Source organism: Rhipicephalus microplus, chromosome 10 (genome assembly GCF_043290135.1).
Source record: "Rhipicephalus microplus isolate Deutch F79 chromosome 10, USDA_Rmic, whole genome shotgun sequence".
Lineage (NCBI taxonomy): Eukaryota > Metazoa > Arthropoda > Arachnida > Ixodida > Ixodidae > Rhipicephalus > Rhipicephalus microplus.
In genome coordinates, this window is record NC_134709.1 from 12,365,436 (window position 1) to 12,382,370 (window position 16,935).

Sequence of the window (16,935 nt, forward strand, 5' to 3'; positions counted from 1 at the left end):
CAGGAAAGTGACAGGCTGAGAGATGAAGATCTCTACAAGTTCCTCATAGATCTCAAGCGGTCTGGCTCAATGCTGAAAAGACTGAAAAGCATCCCAGGTATGCTGCCTAGCCATAGTTGCACGTTAGCCTTTAACACGTCTTCATCTTAAGCGTTGTTCTTTTTCTTGGCCTTCATCGGCTTTACTTTCTTACACCAGTGACTACCCTCTTACCTCTTGCAATATGCATGGTTCTTAATAGAATGTCTCTCCAGTGTAATGCTCATAAAAAAAAAAATCTGATTGTAAAAGATGTAACATATTTTAGAGATAGTTTCATGTTTGGTAAAATTTTTTTTAGCGGGATTGTAGTATACATCATTTACCGAGCTCTTACATGTGAAATTTGTTAAATAGCACTTGAATGCTTCTCGTCAGGCACTCTGCGTCTGGATATATCGCCATGTGCGGAGGAAGTGCGGTACTGCCTAAGCCCCGAGCTGGCGCGCCTTCATCCGTATCCCGACGAGAAGGGCCGTCCGACGAAGGAGATGTTGGAGTTTCCCTTGCGCGATGTCCTCAAGCCAGAGTACCTCTACCGGAACCTCCTCTACATCTACCCACGCTCGCTCAACTTTGCCGGCCGGCCGGGCTCTGCGCGCAACATTGCTTGCCGCGTGCAGCTTCTCTGCGGAGAAGATGAAATCACTTGTGCTCTTCCTGTGAGTGTCTCTTTTATTCACATTGAAAATTAAACGCATGTTGAGCTGAGATGGAAGGCAGATCGCATGGAAAGTATGGACAGAGTGGATTGCCTGCTGCAGTCGTACTTGAAATGATTATCTTTGCTGAATATTTTTTAACTGGTGCGAAGCTATAAACATAAAAAGGAGAGGAAAGAGACAGGCCAATGCCAAAGCTTGTCCCTTTACAAAGTGTTCCAGTTACAAAATGTTAAGCAAACTAAGGTACCAACTCGCCCAAAAACAAGTTCTTCTAGAGGTTAAATGACGATTTCCTGTGCAGCTTATATGTTTGTGACTTGTGACTGCTGAAATGCTGGTTCCTTTGCAAATTCATTAGAGCTTTCGAAGAATGGTCAACATCCTGACTTTGAGGTGCACTTAATTGTGCCTTTGTAGAGTGCATAGATACTCTGCAATGTGTCACATTTCATATTCTTCATATGTGCACTTATATTCTCATTTCTAGCTGCACAATGAGAGCAACAGTACTTCAGTATTGAAATTGAAAGAGAAGCAAACGAAAGTGCGGAAATGCTGAAATGCAACACTGGTAATAATTCTCTTTGTTCGAAAAATGAAGAAGTGAGCTTAAGCCTCATGTATCCCTTCAGCACAAGTTATGTCATTTCTAACATAAGTGTGGCACATGCATGACTTTGCACAGTATCTACAATGATCATCACATAATGTCAACACATTTATAGAGATGGGCTAATATTCGAGCACTTTAAATATTCGAATGAATGCTATGGCGTTTCAATTGACTTCAATAGAAATTTAAATTATTCGAAATTTCAAAGTATTCAAAATGATTGTACAAATAAATATTTGACCACATGTAATCCTCCTGTAAAGGTGGTTTCACTGCAAGAGGTTGTCTTACCGTGAAACTGTTTATTCAGGGGAAATTCGCATCGCTGTGAAGCCACACTTCAGTGCTAAACGTACATGTTACCTTCACGCCTCAATTAATTATTTTTTAAATTTAGAAGCAGGTTAGACAGGCTTACATGTACCAAATATAGTGAATTTTATTATGTAGCTTATTATACTGCTTACAACTTGCACCATATCATACTCCTATTAAAATCTTGCTACTGTTCAAGGTTGCTTCCGTCTCACTTCAAACCAAAGAAGTGGCATTCACATGTGCCTAGCTCCAATTACTAAGTGTATTGATAAAAATAGTTGGGTTATGACAGAAATGCTCATTTTCTCATAATATGTAATATAAACTATTCGAATTATTTAATTTGAAATTACTTGACCCAATCACTATTCAGCTCTAATGTCTTTTTTTTTACCCTCAAATTTACTATTTGTCCAACTCTCCACACTTAGCGTTACTGAAAACACCTACACTAAACAAGTTTTGCATATGCTAACTTTACTGTGTGCGGTATCAACATCATTTCTTGTTAATTTTCAGGTGCTCTTTGGTAAATCCAGCTGTCCTGAATTTGTGACTGAAGTATACACAACGGTGACATATCATAACAAGTAAGTACGCAGCAGCTGTTCACTTTGTTCATTTCTTAGGGATGAAGTACCAGTGTACTCACAACTGTATTGTGTATGCAATTATTATGATGAGCTGTATTTTTGGATACTCAGATGATATCACAAGGCAAGTCACAAAAATTGTGTGCATAAAGGAGTATGTCATTCAACGAAATAGATGGCATAAGATTGTTCCTTCACTTTAACACTTTCGGGACCAGGGGAAATCAGACAGTCACAAGGAGTGTTACGATAAATATTTTTAGTAAGTCAGATAAACAAGATATACTCATGTATTATATATCAAAATGAAGGTAATTGAATGGTCTTTTAGATGCATGCTAAATATTACACAGAAAAAGTTTATACATAATAATGAAAAAGTGTCAAAAAGAAAGTGTCACAAAAAACAAACATAAAAAAGTTTTAAAAGGCATGCATAAGCAAGTAAAATTGTGAACTAAAAAAATTTCAACATATACAAAAAGTGGCAAAACGTCTTCTTTCTCTAAAATAAAACTTTGGTCCGCCTATCTATAACTGCCTTTGCTCAGCCTGCTTCACACTCGGAGCACTCGTGTGCCCGTCACTGCTGATGGCTCTCATGCCACTGCAAGAAACAATTTCTTGTCGTTGTAAAACACAAGTAAACATCACAAGTTCTGCAAAAACAGTTTTGAGTTCAACTTTCTTGCTGTTATAACACAGCTTGCAGCTTCTGCGCCTTTCTGCCTTTTCGGGCTTGTGGAGCGTTCGTTTAGTGAAGGGTGGAGGAGGAGTGCATGCTGGCTTGGCACTATCAATGTTGAAGATCTGAGGAACGAGCTCTTCTCTGAATGCCAGGTGGTCGTATTCAGATTTTCTTTCAAGTTCAAGGATATCTGGGTGTGATGCGCGGTGTGCTTGAAATAAAATGAAACTATTCACACAGGCAATATCAATGCAGTGGAAGAAGAGTGTCTTCCACCACCGAACACTTCTCATGAGGACATTGTAATAGCCAATCATCTGGTCTGATTTATCTACTCCTAGCATTCCAGCATTGTATTCATGTATAAGCAATGGCTTTGGTACAGAAATTTGAGCCCAAGTATTTACCCTTTTTTCCCTTCTTTTTGCTGTGACGGTCATATTGGCTGTGTAAATAGTGCTCATCATGTTGACAATACGACGGTCCTTCCACTGGAGGTATAATATACCGCGATCACGGAGCCATCTTACGTCCCCACGTCGCGCTTTTTTTTCCCATCGTGAGTCTTTCAGTTCAACTGGAAATCCTCGCCGGTCTTTTCTTGTTGTACCGCTAACCAATGTTTTTCGGTCAATCAGGTGACTGAACAAGTGCGTCGATGTGTAAAAGTTATCCATAAATATTCGGTACCCCTGATCAAGATATTCAGCGCACAGCTGGCAAAGTACATCAAATGCTAATCCATGAGGTCCTGGCTCATCCCGCTTGCTGGTATAGACACTGAAACGTACCGTGTATCCGGTGCCGGGATCAGCTAGGACCCAGAGCTTATAGCCCCATTTTGTGACCTTATCTTTCATATACTGCCTGATTCCCGATCGCCCTTTATATTTCACCATTCATTCGTCGACGGAGAGATCACGATTTGGCTGAAAAAGGTTCGCGGACACTTGATTCACATGCTCCATGAGCCACCACACGAACCGGAGTTTTCCTCTCGATAGCTGGCTCGCATCGTCCAAGTCGGCAACATGGAGCATAGCGAGAAACGCTATGAAGCGGCGTCTGGGCATTATTCGTTGTGGGAGCAGGCCACTATAGAGCTCACCCACGTTCCAGTAGAGCTTCAGGCGTGGAACCTTGACAATGCCCATGTAAATTATGAGGCCAATGAACTTCATTATCTCGTCCGGGGTCACCTCTTCCCACGAACCATAGGGACGAGCGTGCGTCGGTTTTTCTAGTATTTTCGTCCAGCCATGAGTTTTCACATAGCATAGTGATCACTTGAGTTGTGAAAAAAGAGCGAAGAAGTCGAGGGCCGTCAGAAATTTTCTTGGTCCGCTCCTGAGTGCCACGCCTACGTAGTCAGTGATGTAAACACCAGGTGCTCGATGCGGCGCAAAGACGATCCGCTGCTGCGCTGGTGGCAGGAAGTCATTGCCGTACGTTGTGGAGTGGAAGTCTTTCACATTCGTGGGAGTAATTTGCTCATGTGAAGTAAAAAGTGAGCAGGCATTCAAATTAACTCTTCCATGTATATGCATGGTGTGAATCAATAGTTAAAGGATTGCAATTGAATGCACCTACTGGTTGAAGGAACGTACCTGCTGCTTCAAAAGACAGCGAGAAAACTACAAGTTGGTTGCCATGAAAGGGCAGAGGGGTGAAAGCAGTGGTTTGCCTTTGTTGTACTCAAAGCTATGATGCATGCTAATGAGTTCAAGCGATTATTCATGAGCTCAGTGTGTGAACAGGGTTCCAAGTCTTTGTCATTGCACTGTCATTAGAACAGCACCACTGGTTCCCCATAAGTGCATGACAATAAAAACAGGTCTCAAAAGTATGCTTGTGCAAATATTTGAATGATTCGAATATTCAAACGAATGTAAGAATATTAGAATTCACTTTGCTTCGAATTTAAATTATTGAAAAACTTTGAAGTATTCGAGATGAACAAATGAATGTATATTAGCAGGCATATAACTCTTGTAAAGGTGTTTTCATTGCAGGAAAGGGGTGCTAAGCCGTGAAAGCACCTATCTAAATGCATTAACGTGTTTGTAATTTTTTTGTAAAGGTGGTTTCACAGCAGGAAAAGAGTGCATAGCCGGGAAAACACCTACTTTAGAGAAGTTTGATTTTCACGAAGTCTCATTTCAAGGTTTAATGAACATGCTGCCCTGGCATTGATTCATCATTCTTTAATTTTAAAAGTTTGTTATACAGGCTTATATGTTCGAGGCATTGCAAATTTAAAAATTAACATACATTACAAATTATTAATTGCATTCTCCCGCATGTAAAATCCTACCAAAGTTGTTCCCACCTTCTTTAAAACAAATAAAAAACAGCATTTGCACAGGCCTTGCTTTTCAATTAAAAAAAAATTATTATGCAGACTAGTTATGTCATGACAAATATGCCCATATTTTTTATGTGTGACATACAGTATTCAAATTTCATTCGAAGTTAGTCCACCAAAATCACTATTCGCTTCAATTCACTGCGAACCTAAAACTCACTATTTCCACAAGCCCTCTCAAAAGGGATTGTCGTCATAGCAATTTGCTTTGACAATGCTGTTGTTAATGAACAGAACAAAAGAAAGTTTCTTGACTGTGCATAATAAAAAAACTTACAGCATATCCACGGAAGCAGTTCTCAATGATGATGGGTGGGGCGTCCGTTTGTCTGTCTGCCCCTAAACTAGCACCATTCCACTAAAACCACTAACGTCATCTAGTGATATTATTCTGAGGACATATAGTACACACAACGCCAACTATTAAGCAATTCATAAACTAGAGGTGGCTACGTACTTACTACTACTACGGAGGATGAGGGAACGACCCACAACCTAAGGAGCTTCGCCCCTAAAATGCAGTTTAAAAGAGGTAACATGCCTCAGCGCGAAAATGATATTCTCGACATGAACAGCTAGCTGCATGGACCCCAAACGTGCTTGAATACTACATCCACTTCTGTCATTCTTTCAGATCTCCAGATTTTCACGATGAGATCAAGGTGAAATTGCCAGCCAAGCTGTCCGATCGACATCACCTGTTCTTCACTTTTTACCACATAAGCTGTCAGCGCAAGGTGGAGCAGACTATGCCAACGGAAACTCCCATTGGCTACACTGTGAGTTTGTTTGATAATGTTGCGTCATGGAGGTATCAGCCGCACAAGTGGGTGGGTCACCGGGCAAGAACTCCGTGCAGCACATGGAGAAGCCCTTATTGAACATGTGATAAAAATCTTCGTAATATGAAATTTGACTTTAATCTTTAGTATAACTCACCTATTTGACAACACATAGCTTATCGGAATGTAATTCAACAGGCAGTGCATGAGAAGATGTACGTTTGCATTTTTTATTCTCTGTCCAGTCCACTGCTTTCCGTAATGCAGAATGCAGATTATTTTTTCTTTTGTCTGCAAGTTTTCCCTTTTTTTATTTAACATTATGTTGGTTTTGTGGCAGAACACACCAGTGCGTGCTGTTACCATGCAGCGATTTTTTGTAATGTTAGAAGGTGATACGGTTGAACAGCCTGTGATGGTGCAACTATTGCCCATTTCTTGCAGTGGCTGCCACTGTACCATGATGGACAGCTGCAAATGGGAGACCAGTTGCTGCCAGTGATGCTGGACCACCCTCCAGCTAGCTACTCGTTCCTCACGCCTAGCATACAGATTCCCAACACCAAGTGGGTCGACAATCACAAGGGGCTTTTTGACATTTCCTTGCAGCCTGTCTCCACCGTCCACCCTCAGGTACGTATGTGATGTGATTTGTCTGAGTGCATTACAGTATAGGGAGTGTAAAACGGCACTCCTATGCGTATTACCAGTACTTCCTGGCTAAGCAATTTACCTCCTGCTGTGTACCCACTCGGAGCACATTAGATGTCAGATCGTATTGTCTTGACTTTGTGCCATGAGTTCTGTATAAATTATGACCAGAAACATGGCAGAAGCCACTTATTATTTTTCTAGAAATGCTTCAGAAATGTTCAGAATCATATCAGTTCCAAAATTTTGTTATGAAACTTGGACATGCTCGTGTACAAGTTTTTGCAGTATAGCACACTAGCTTATCTAGCATGTATCGGTAGCCTTCCTTGATATTTCCAAAAGAATCATCTGCAACACAGTGCCCCTATGCGTCATGTGTACTCTTTATAGTCGCGAATGGAAAAAGTGTCGTGAGTGGAAAAATAGATCAAAGGGCTATTTTTGTGAAGAGGGATAGTGCTTTTTGTAGTACCTAATTTAGGTCTAATAGTTGTGCGATGCAGTAGACCCTCGTTGAATGGAACACGAAAGGAACAGGAAAATGTGTTCTGTTTAACAGTGGTTTTGTGAACTGAGAGAACAAAGAGGCAGAATTCAAGTATGAAACCAGTCATGTTAGAGGCAGTTGTTCCATTTAGGCAGCAGTTCTTTTCAAGAGATTTCCTTACTCAGAGTATGCAGTATTATCTCTGTATTTGATCCATCCATCTCGAGCAAACTTGAGATCAACGGATCAAAGAAAGCAGCAGTGTGCTGTTGTGCCTTCCTTTATCTGTTCATGTCAGGTTTGTTGCAACCACTAATCAAGTTGGTTGCTCTTGCAGGACGAGCACCTAGACCGGTTCTTTCAGCTCTGCACGGCTGTCGAGTGTGGCCACGTGCCGCAGCGTCTTCTCAACGGCGAGACGGCAGAGACGATGCTCCGAGCTAGCCTGATGGAACTTGTGAAATGCAAACCGGGTCCGCTCGTTCGTTTTCTGCCCACCATTCTGGATGCGCTTGTCCGGCTTCTAGTGCAGCCGCCCCGGCTCGGCGGCCAGCCATTCAACCTAGGGCAGGCTGCGTTCCATGCGCTGGCTGCTGTTGCCGATTCAGTGGTGGTGAGTGCTGTTGTACATTGCAGTTTTTTTTTTTTTTTCAGGCAAGTAAGCTTTCTGGAAATCTTGTAAAGGGAAAAAGCTGGGGAAAATGGGAATTACTGCAACAGGATAACAAACTTTATTGAAATAAAGCATGACCAATGAATAGTGTGTCTTTTTGTTATGTATTTCTTCAGTTCAGATTTGGTTGTAGAGAATGGCATGCTTGGCACTTCTCCATAAGACCATGCAAGTTTTCATTGTATTTTGTGGATTTCCTTAATGTGCATAGTGCATAAAAGGGGGATTAAGAAAGAGCCGTCAGCTGAGGTTGCTGTGGTCTCTGATACGATCCCCCGATATAATGATGTGGCACAGGTATGCAGGGTTTCTCATTGAGGCATTGAGGCAACTTTATTAACTAGCCACACATTTGTTGTATCTGCTCAGTTTTAGCCCAATGTTTTTCAAAAAGAAAAGTAGGGATGTGCAAATAGTGAATTTTATGTTTCAAGCAAATTCGAAGCAATAGTGAATTTTATGTTTCAAGTGAATTCGAAGCAAATATTGATTTGGCCAAGTATTGAATAGTTTGAATTGTATACTGCATTTACTCGCGTAATCTTAGCACTCGCATAACTTTCGCATTTCCCACATTGCCCAACAAAAATGCTATATATATATTTTTTTGGTGAGTAACTATTGCACCACTGAAAATTGCAGCAGTAATGTCATCTGCTACTTCCAACCACTGATGATGACAGTGCACGATAGCCTGGGGCCATCTCTTGAGCATGATGCATACTCTCAACTCACAAAGTCCTAATTTGATTAAAAAAAGCCATGAATTGAATTTCACTTTAATATAGGTGCGTTGCGGTGTGTTAGTTTGTGTAGCATACTTTATTGTGTCCGTTTTGTGGTCAAGTTTTTGGTCGATACGAAAGCTATACTGCTGCTTTAAAGTTGAAAATGATTGGTCAATCACTAGGAAATGGCAACAGGGCCGCCAGCATGTACTTCGTAGTCGACAAGTTTCTCGTTCACTACTGGCAGAGGCTGCATGAGTAGCTGAAAGCCTCCACGACATGTCAGGCCTTGTGTGGGCCTAAGATATGTAGTTTACGTTTATTTGTTGTCAGGCCTTGCGTGGCCTAAGATATGTAGTTTATGTTTATTTGTTCATTTAGAATATGAAATTTCGTACAGTGTAACTTCATGTGGAAGCGGGTTCGAATACTGTAATATTCACTACACTAGAACATGAACAAATCTTGTCTCCATCCACCCTACAAAAAAAAAAGAAAATGCTAGAGAGGGGACTAGCAAGTACTAGAGAGTCCTGTTTCGCACACTCCTGCAATCTACGTGTTAGCTGCGTCTTCAGTACCTAAACAGTACCTGGACTCCTACACAAGTTTATTAGGTAGCCATTGGCACCAACACAGTTGGGAAATGGTTTGCTGATATACCGTGGGCAGCTTTGAATGTGAGATTCAAGTGAGAACCATTGTCGCTTTCTCTCTTACAAGAAAAAATAAGGTATAAGGACTGTCTAAAGTACTGCATTTTTTTTTTTTCATTTTTGTACATAAAAATTAGGCATAGGTTACAATCTGTGTTGTGGTAGACACATGCAGAAATGGTGATCATTCAAGTGCAACTCAAACGCAAGTTAACTTAAAGGTGGCATGTCACTGGCAAAATGAGCTCGCACTGATTATTTTATGCTGATTGAATGTCTGTAGTGGTGGGGCGATGCACACTTAACATTAGAAGGTTCACGAATAGAGGTGCAAGATAGAAGCTAAGTTTGTTCAGTAAAGAAGGCACAGTACAGTTGAAGTTTGAAAACTGTAGTTAGTACGCAGATGAGGCACGTACTGTTACTTGTGGTGTCTTGTTGAGAAGTGGAGAATGTTGGTGGGGAGGTTAATAACTTCAGATAAGAATAGTTCGCCATGTTCACTCTGATGTGCTTTGTAATAATCTGATAGTGTGAATAATGCCAGTGAGTAACGAAGTGATGTATCTTCACACTTGTCTGTTCTCTGATGCAGAAGCTTTTGGACGATCGCAACGACATTCATGGAAGGAATGCCTTGCTGGCCACTTACATCCAGTACCAATGCACCTTGCCACATCCCGAGTTGTACCTGCCGTCACCTACCAATGATGAACCCTCGCCTCCTTTTCCTGGAGTGGCATGCAGCCCAGCAGGGCATCCTGCATGTTCTGTGCCTCTTTCGGTGAGCTCTTCTAACTCAATGGTCCAGAGACACCATGAAGTTGAGGCATTTTCTTTTTTTGTCGATTAAATAATTGGTTGTCAGCCATGTGTAAGCATTGTTGCCAGTCTTTGGCCTATTGCATTAATTAAAAAATTTTGTCCTTTTCTATCACTCTTTTTGTAAACATTTCAATATGCCAATATAGAGAATAAGCTCTAGTTTCTTCAGAAGCGCTTGATTTCATATAAAAACTGAAAAGGCGCTTGGGCTTTGTTGCCAAGAGTGGAATGCAATAGTGTAATCAAGCCCATGCACATCGCCTTCTCAACTGCTAGCTCGGCTTCAGTATTCGGTGCGTGTCTCAACTGTGCCTTGGGGAAACGAATGACTGTGCGTGCAACATTGGCCATTTCAAACTATTTTAGAAGGCCTACTGCAAGTGCAGTTGCGCAGTGCCCACTACGGCATTATTCTTGCTTTTGCAAATCAGCGAAGGGCCCACTATGCATCTGTAATGTGACACCCAAACCCATGCAGGTGCTCACTTTGTGTGTGCTTTTGCTAGTGATTTGGCTGGTGATTATAGTTAAATATATCTGAGCACTTTAAAATGTGTGAGTCTTCAAAACACCCACTCGTTGCACGATTCGCATGTTTAATCCTGGTGCGATTCTACGCATCTGCACAGTACTGCATATGTTAAAAAGATCCCTCCCACTTTATTGCATTCATATAGTTTTTTTTTTTCCCCAAGCAGTTTCAAGCGATGGTGAGGCTTTGTTGTTGAACAGCTGCTTGCCACGCAGAAAGAAGGCCTAGGTTTGATTCTTAATTGAACCGAAAATGTTTATGGTTTATTTTATGGGTCACGGACAACGCTGATTTTTCGATCACAACCAACGACCCCGATGCCGACACCAGAATATCTGCGAAACAAGCTCCTTAACACTGTTGCGTTGAAAACACTTTTTTGGGGACTAAGGTTTCAGAGTGAAAAAAAAAAAAAAAGACCTCTAGACACAGTACTAGCTCTGGCTAATGTTGGCTTAACGTTGGCAACTTAATGTTGCCAACACATGAAATCAGCTGCTAATGCTTCTAACATTTTTTTGTAGGTTAGGATAAATTCTTTTTCACTTAAGCAGCTACTGCATATGATATTTATATAATACACCAATAAAAAAGCAAAAATAAATGAACTATTTACACATAGTAGTTTCATTAAAAAGGTCTAAGTGATGTGAGAAATATAAATTGCCAGTTTCAAGATTGCTGGTCAAAACTGAAAAAAGTTTGTTAAGGCATGCTTCTATCTACTAGGGGAAAAAAAATATAACAGAAATAATGAGATACCTACACAGAATGTATTGCCATCTGATAGGCGCCATGGATGAAAAATTTGAATGTTTTAATTGAACAAGACTTCCCTAAAAAAATCTTGCTGTAAGCACCATAGTTGGATGTGTCATCTGGCAAAGTAGTTCCTAGATATAAAGCACCGCATAACGCTGCATGTCTCGCAGTAAGCTCTTTTCAGCTTGGTTGTCTAATCGCTCTTGCATTTCTTATAGTTTTTACAAGTTTCCATCCTGCCAAGTTGGTGCTAAAACACAAACTGAGACTGCCCAATGGCAGAAAGTGCAGCTGACTAATGTTCTTAGCTTGTTAGCATCGTCTGACTTGTTGCTGCTCGTTAAATTGATTTAATCAGCCGCAAGCAGACGGGAACGCCGATGTTTGCGACCTTTTGAAGAGCGTATGCGTGCCACGTCTGGCAGCAGCCATGTTTGCTTTCAACTTAGATAATTGTGCAGCTTAAGTGCGCAATCCAAAATCAAAGCCAAGCGGGGAAAAAAAGAACAGCCTATGTGAATGAGACTACAACATTTGTCTTTCACGACGGATGGTGCAGTGTGTTCGTGAATAGTGCAGAATGTTGTGAAAGTGGCAATTCAAACCATTGATAGCGAGTTATCGATGCCCTATAAATGTGTTACGAAAAGATTCACTGACATTGTCATAACCGTTCTGAGTTCTCTGCCCCGTTTTTTGTTTCATTATTATTATTCCTCCTCCGTAGAAATCCTCCCACGGTCGCAGCAGCAGCAACCCAGACCTTGCCAGCTCGAGTGCTTCAGCTTTGGCACACATAGAGTCGGACTCGGACACGAGCACGGTTGTGGCGCGGCCACTGGACCGCACGGCCAGCATGCGGCCTGCCAACGGGACGGCCTCGTCTCCCCTGAGGTCGCCTCCGCCGCGGAAGTTGGTCCACGAGGAGCTTGTCCTTCAGTGGGTGGTGTCCAGTGGAGCAGCGCGAGAGCTGGCACTCAACAATACGTGGTTTCTGCTGGAGCTTGTGATCAAAAGCATGACTCAGCACCTCGCCGCCACAGGTCGACTTCAGGCGCCGCGCCGGGCCAGGTTCAGCACTCGCTTTGTGGATGATGTCACAACCTTGGTGAGGACACCTCTGTTGTCACTTCATTCTTTCTTTGCATGCTTGGTATAATTTATTGGGTGTTGTGTAGTCCATAAGCACTTGTTTTTTGCTCCTAATAAAAGTAAAGTGTAAACATGGGGCTAGCAACTCATAGACTTTGAATCAGATTATGAATTTTAATTCTAGGAGGGCGATAAACCACATCCTATACGTACTCTGTTATATTTTACTGTTATGACGGTGATGATTTGTGTGTTGAGAGTTTTCATTGTCTTTTGTGAATTTTATCCACAAGCATAGTGCGTGAAAGGGGGATTAAGAAAGAGCCGTCAGCTGAGGTTGCTGTGGTCTCTGATACGATCCCCCGATATAATTATGTGGCGCAGGTATGCAGGGTTTCTCATTGAGGCACTGAGACAACTTTATTAAATGGCCACACATTTAGTGCGTTTTCTTGATTCTGTTTTAAAGTGTCATGTGCCTTAGAATGAAGCATGATGCCAAAGCAGCTAAACTCATGAGCTGTCATTGTAAGACGACAAAGTCGTAAGCATAGGTTTGTTCACTGACATGCACTCCTTTCCCCCCCCCCCCCCCCCCACCTCATCATTCACTGAAGGATGATGCCAAGATAATTTGGTTTCTAGATAAACTCAACTATTGAATGCATGAAACCCGAATCTGTGATGGTTTGATTTCCTATGCTTTGTCTTGGCATGGTTGGCTACAAGATACGGGATTGCAGTGGCTTCCTTTCTTGGTTAGAAGTAATCACAGTGAAGTGAGGCGTAGTAGTTCAAATGCTCAAAACATTGCTGTTAGACTTCTCTAAAAGCTGTAGTGTATGGAGTCAACAGGTAATGAAACCGAGGAAAGCAGCATAAAACCATGCTAATTCGAAGTTACTGGGACTGTGATAAATCTTCAAATTAAGCGGGTTTTCAAATTAACATAACAAACAAAAAGTAGGATGCAAAGATATTGGAATTATTCGAAGTGGAATTATTCGAAGTAATCAGGGCTGGTCGTTTGCTGTGCCGGCTATTTTGCGGCTCCAAGGGTTATACTTTCCAGCAATTCCTGGTCTTAATTTCACTGCAAACACGGGGGAACGGCAGGTCTCGCTGCTGCCACTGAAAAAAAAAAATTAAAGAAAAATAAACGCTGTCGTTATCCACTAAAATGTGCGCCTGTGGAAAACAAGACATCTTCACTGCGACACAATTATGACATGCGGGCGATATTGCCTGCTCCTTGCTACATCAGCACATCATGATGCAACTATTTGCCCATTGTTTCTGGTAAAATAATTTAATAGTGCCCAGTGTGACAAAATTTGCAATTTGTGCTGGCTGGAAAACATGATCTTTGAAACTTTAGAAGTTAATTTCGAAGTATTCGTTGCAGGCAAAAACTCCACCAGCAGTGCAAGTGCGCAAATTTCTGGAGCAACTGGTAATCGTAGGTTCGCATACATCGCGAATTTCGCCAAACTGTCGAACTGCCATTTATTAATTGCTTTACAATCCCAGAAAGAATGGGTAAATCATGACACACTGACGTTGTGAGAAGCATGCGATATGCTTCTCGCACGGCATCACTGTGTTGCAGTGAAGCACGTCTTTTTTCCGCAGGCATACTTTTTAGTTGATCACGGGACCTTTTTTTCCTTTTTCTTTTTTGCACTGCAAGCAGCGAGGCTGTGGTGCTTCAGCTGCCACTCATTAGTATCACTAAGCTGCATTGTCTTGTGGCTCTTAAAGGCCATCGTTCCCGCAAATTTGTGGCAAAATCGGGATCGAAAGTCGGCACGTGGCACCCAAAGTTTTAGCATTAACTGGGCTAGTACTGACTGGCGCTTCAAATTATCCACTCAGACTTACATTGCGAAATACAAAACTGCGGAAATATTTCGAATTATGTGGAATTTTGAAATAACAGAGTTCAAATAAACAAGGTTTTACTGTAGTTGATGTAAATGTAGTGTAGCAGTTCAATTAAAATGCAGTAGTTATTTCTTGTCTCATAGCTACGTCACCTAAATTAAAAACTACAAATAACATCACCTCCACTTTTTTTGTCATTACTTGATGGCACCTTGTGGTTGCATCTAACAAATGCAAAATGGGCCCCTTTGTCCAATCCATTTCTGTTCATTTTCAATGCAAGAAATCAGTAATAATAGCGATCATCATAGTTGTTATGGTCGCAAGAAAGTCTAAAGCTTTGAATTGAACACTGCAGGTGACCTCATTGACATCTGACGTTATTAGCCGCTGCCACCGAGAGGTGCGGGATTTCCGGAATGTGCAGAACCTTAACAACAGCCTGGCCTTTTTCTTACACGACTTGCTGTCCATCATGGATCGAGGATATGTCTTCAAGCTGATCAAGGTGTGATTTGAAGTCTATCTTTGGGAGCTTCCTCGCATCGCAGATTCTTCATTGCCTCTTTACAGTGCTTTAGCCTGTTTACTACACTTATTACCGATGCTGAGCATATGGGCCAGCTGTTTCTAACGTATAAGCCTTAAAAGTCTTTGTGAAAGGCTTTATTATTGATAGGAGTTTTGGGGGCTCTGGTTGCTTTGCTACAGAAAAATGAAAGCCTGTCCCATTGTCAAAACACCCATTGTAGTTTTTAAGCACTGTCATATTGCTGCGTTATTGATGAGCATATTCCCCTGTAATATTGATCGTATAGCGCTACGGTGAATCTGCTGCAAGATTGTAGCTGTTTGAAGACAATTGATGTTGCAAAGGTTAACTTAACACTTATGAAGGTCTGGAGATTGAATCTCGACTGCTGCGGCTGCATGTTCAATGGAGGCGGAAATGTTTGAAGCCCGTGTACTTAGATTTAGGTACGCATTAAAGATTCCTAGGCGGTGTGAATTTCCAGAGCCCTCCACTACGGCATCTCTTATAATCATAGTGTGTTTTTGGGACGTTAAAGCCAAGTTATTATTATGACATGTCACTTTGTACTACTGTGAGAGTGTCCATAACAACACTCCAGCTCTTTAACGATTGCAATGCCAAATTAAATCCTCACAGCTAAATTCAAAGCTAGATCCAAAATGAAATTAATCTCTAGCTGTGCTTTGTTGCCTCAGTTTGTTGCTTCTTTGTGCGGACAGGCCTTCTGCAAGCAAGTCTCGGCCAAGATCCAGTCTCTGCCTGATGCAAGCAGCTTGGCATCACTGAAGTTGGACTTCCTGCGTGTGCTATGTAGCCACGAGCACTTTGTGACCCTCAACCTGCCCTTTGCGACCCCGCTCACCCCTTCGCCACCGACATCACCTTGCCCCAGCATTGCATCGTCTCAAGGCTCGGTCGTGTCCAGCTCCACTCTCACCGACCGTGGCAGTGCTTTTGCCGAGCTTTCACCCGAGTTCCGCCAGCAGCACTTTCTCGTGGGCCTGGTCCTGGCCGACCTTGCGACGACCTTGCAGAGCAGGTCTGAACTGCCATTTTTTGTGATGGCATTCTTTGTGGTCTAGTAGCATTCTACATTTAGCTGACATTCTATGGAGACACTAAACTCGAGCTTTTGATTAAGAAAATTCTGCCACTTCTATGCTGTAAAAACTATCGAATAGTGAAGCTGTAAGAACATCGAGTATATGTGAGAGTAGGCAATAGCTTAGTCTCATTCAAAGAATCATCATCATCATCATTTCGTTTATTTCAAGCATCATCATTTCGAACATCACCATTATAATTTCTAACGTGATCACCATCTCAAGCATCGTCATCATGGCATTTCATCAATTTCTTTATTCACTCCCCCCTCTGATCGCATGTTTTGTATAGCTGGATGGCACAGGCTCTACTTAGAACAGCTCCACTGCTGACAATCACAAGTTGCCCATCTGGGGCTTTTTCTGTTATCTGTTCTGGGGAAAGATTGCACGTGGTCTTGGAAAGAAAGGCACATGAAAGTCGTACCTCTAGTCATAAACTTCACTAACATGGAAAAAGCACTAGTTGTCTCACTGTTAACCTGACCTTCCTACTTTCCATTATTTTTGTGCATTTAATGGCACCACACCTTGAAGGGGGAAAACAAATTCAGGAAAGCGTTGTGCGGGCACTGCACGACAGTGACAAAGGAAAACCAAGGGATTCTTATCGTCAAACATATAGACCTTGGCTGTTCACAACAGAGGTAGTCCACAACCAGCCGCGTAGGCCAGCTGAATTACATTTCTGGGGTGGGAGCCCAGCTGGATGTGTAACGGTGCTTGCAGTTTATTTGTTTGAGTTAAGCTATCTGATAACCGTATTTAGCAGTCCAAGTCAGCATCAGCAATAGCATCTATCTTTGCTAGTGATGCATAGACTGGCCTGCTTTACTTTCATGGCTTTCTTTTGTTTATTTTGCTTGACATACGATAAAATAGTGATAATATTTGTTCCTTCACAGCACTTCATTAATTCAGTTTGACGGAAATCTTAGCTT

General features: G+C 41.9%; 1 protein-coding gene across 1 annotated transcript in view; it reads left to right on the plus strand.

The window, feature by feature from the left end:
* Window positions 1-16,935, plus strand: part of Zir (dedicator of cytokinesis) — a 53,734-nt gene that overhangs the window by 14,175 nt on the left and 22,624 nt on the right. Inside the window, exons 12-21 of the mRNA XM_075875058.1 lie at window positions 4-97; window positions 418-701; window positions 2,155-2,225; window positions 5,916-6,060; window positions 6,508-6,696; window positions 7,542-7,817; window positions 9,857-10,045; window positions 12,108-12,488; window positions 14,715-14,864; window positions 15,611-15,930. Of these exons, the coding sequence (XP_075731173.1) occupies window positions 4-97; window positions 418-701; window positions 2,155-2,225; window positions 5,916-6,060; window positions 6,508-6,696; window positions 7,542-7,817; window positions 9,857-10,045; window positions 12,108-12,488; window positions 14,715-14,864; window positions 15,611-15,930 (2,099 nt within the window). The remainder of the gene's footprint in view (window positions 1-3; window positions 98-417; window positions 702-2,154; window positions 2,226-5,915; window positions 6,061-6,507; window positions 6,697-7,541; window positions 7,818-9,856; window positions 10,046-12,107; window positions 12,489-14,714; window positions 14,865-15,610; window positions 15,931-16,935) is intronic.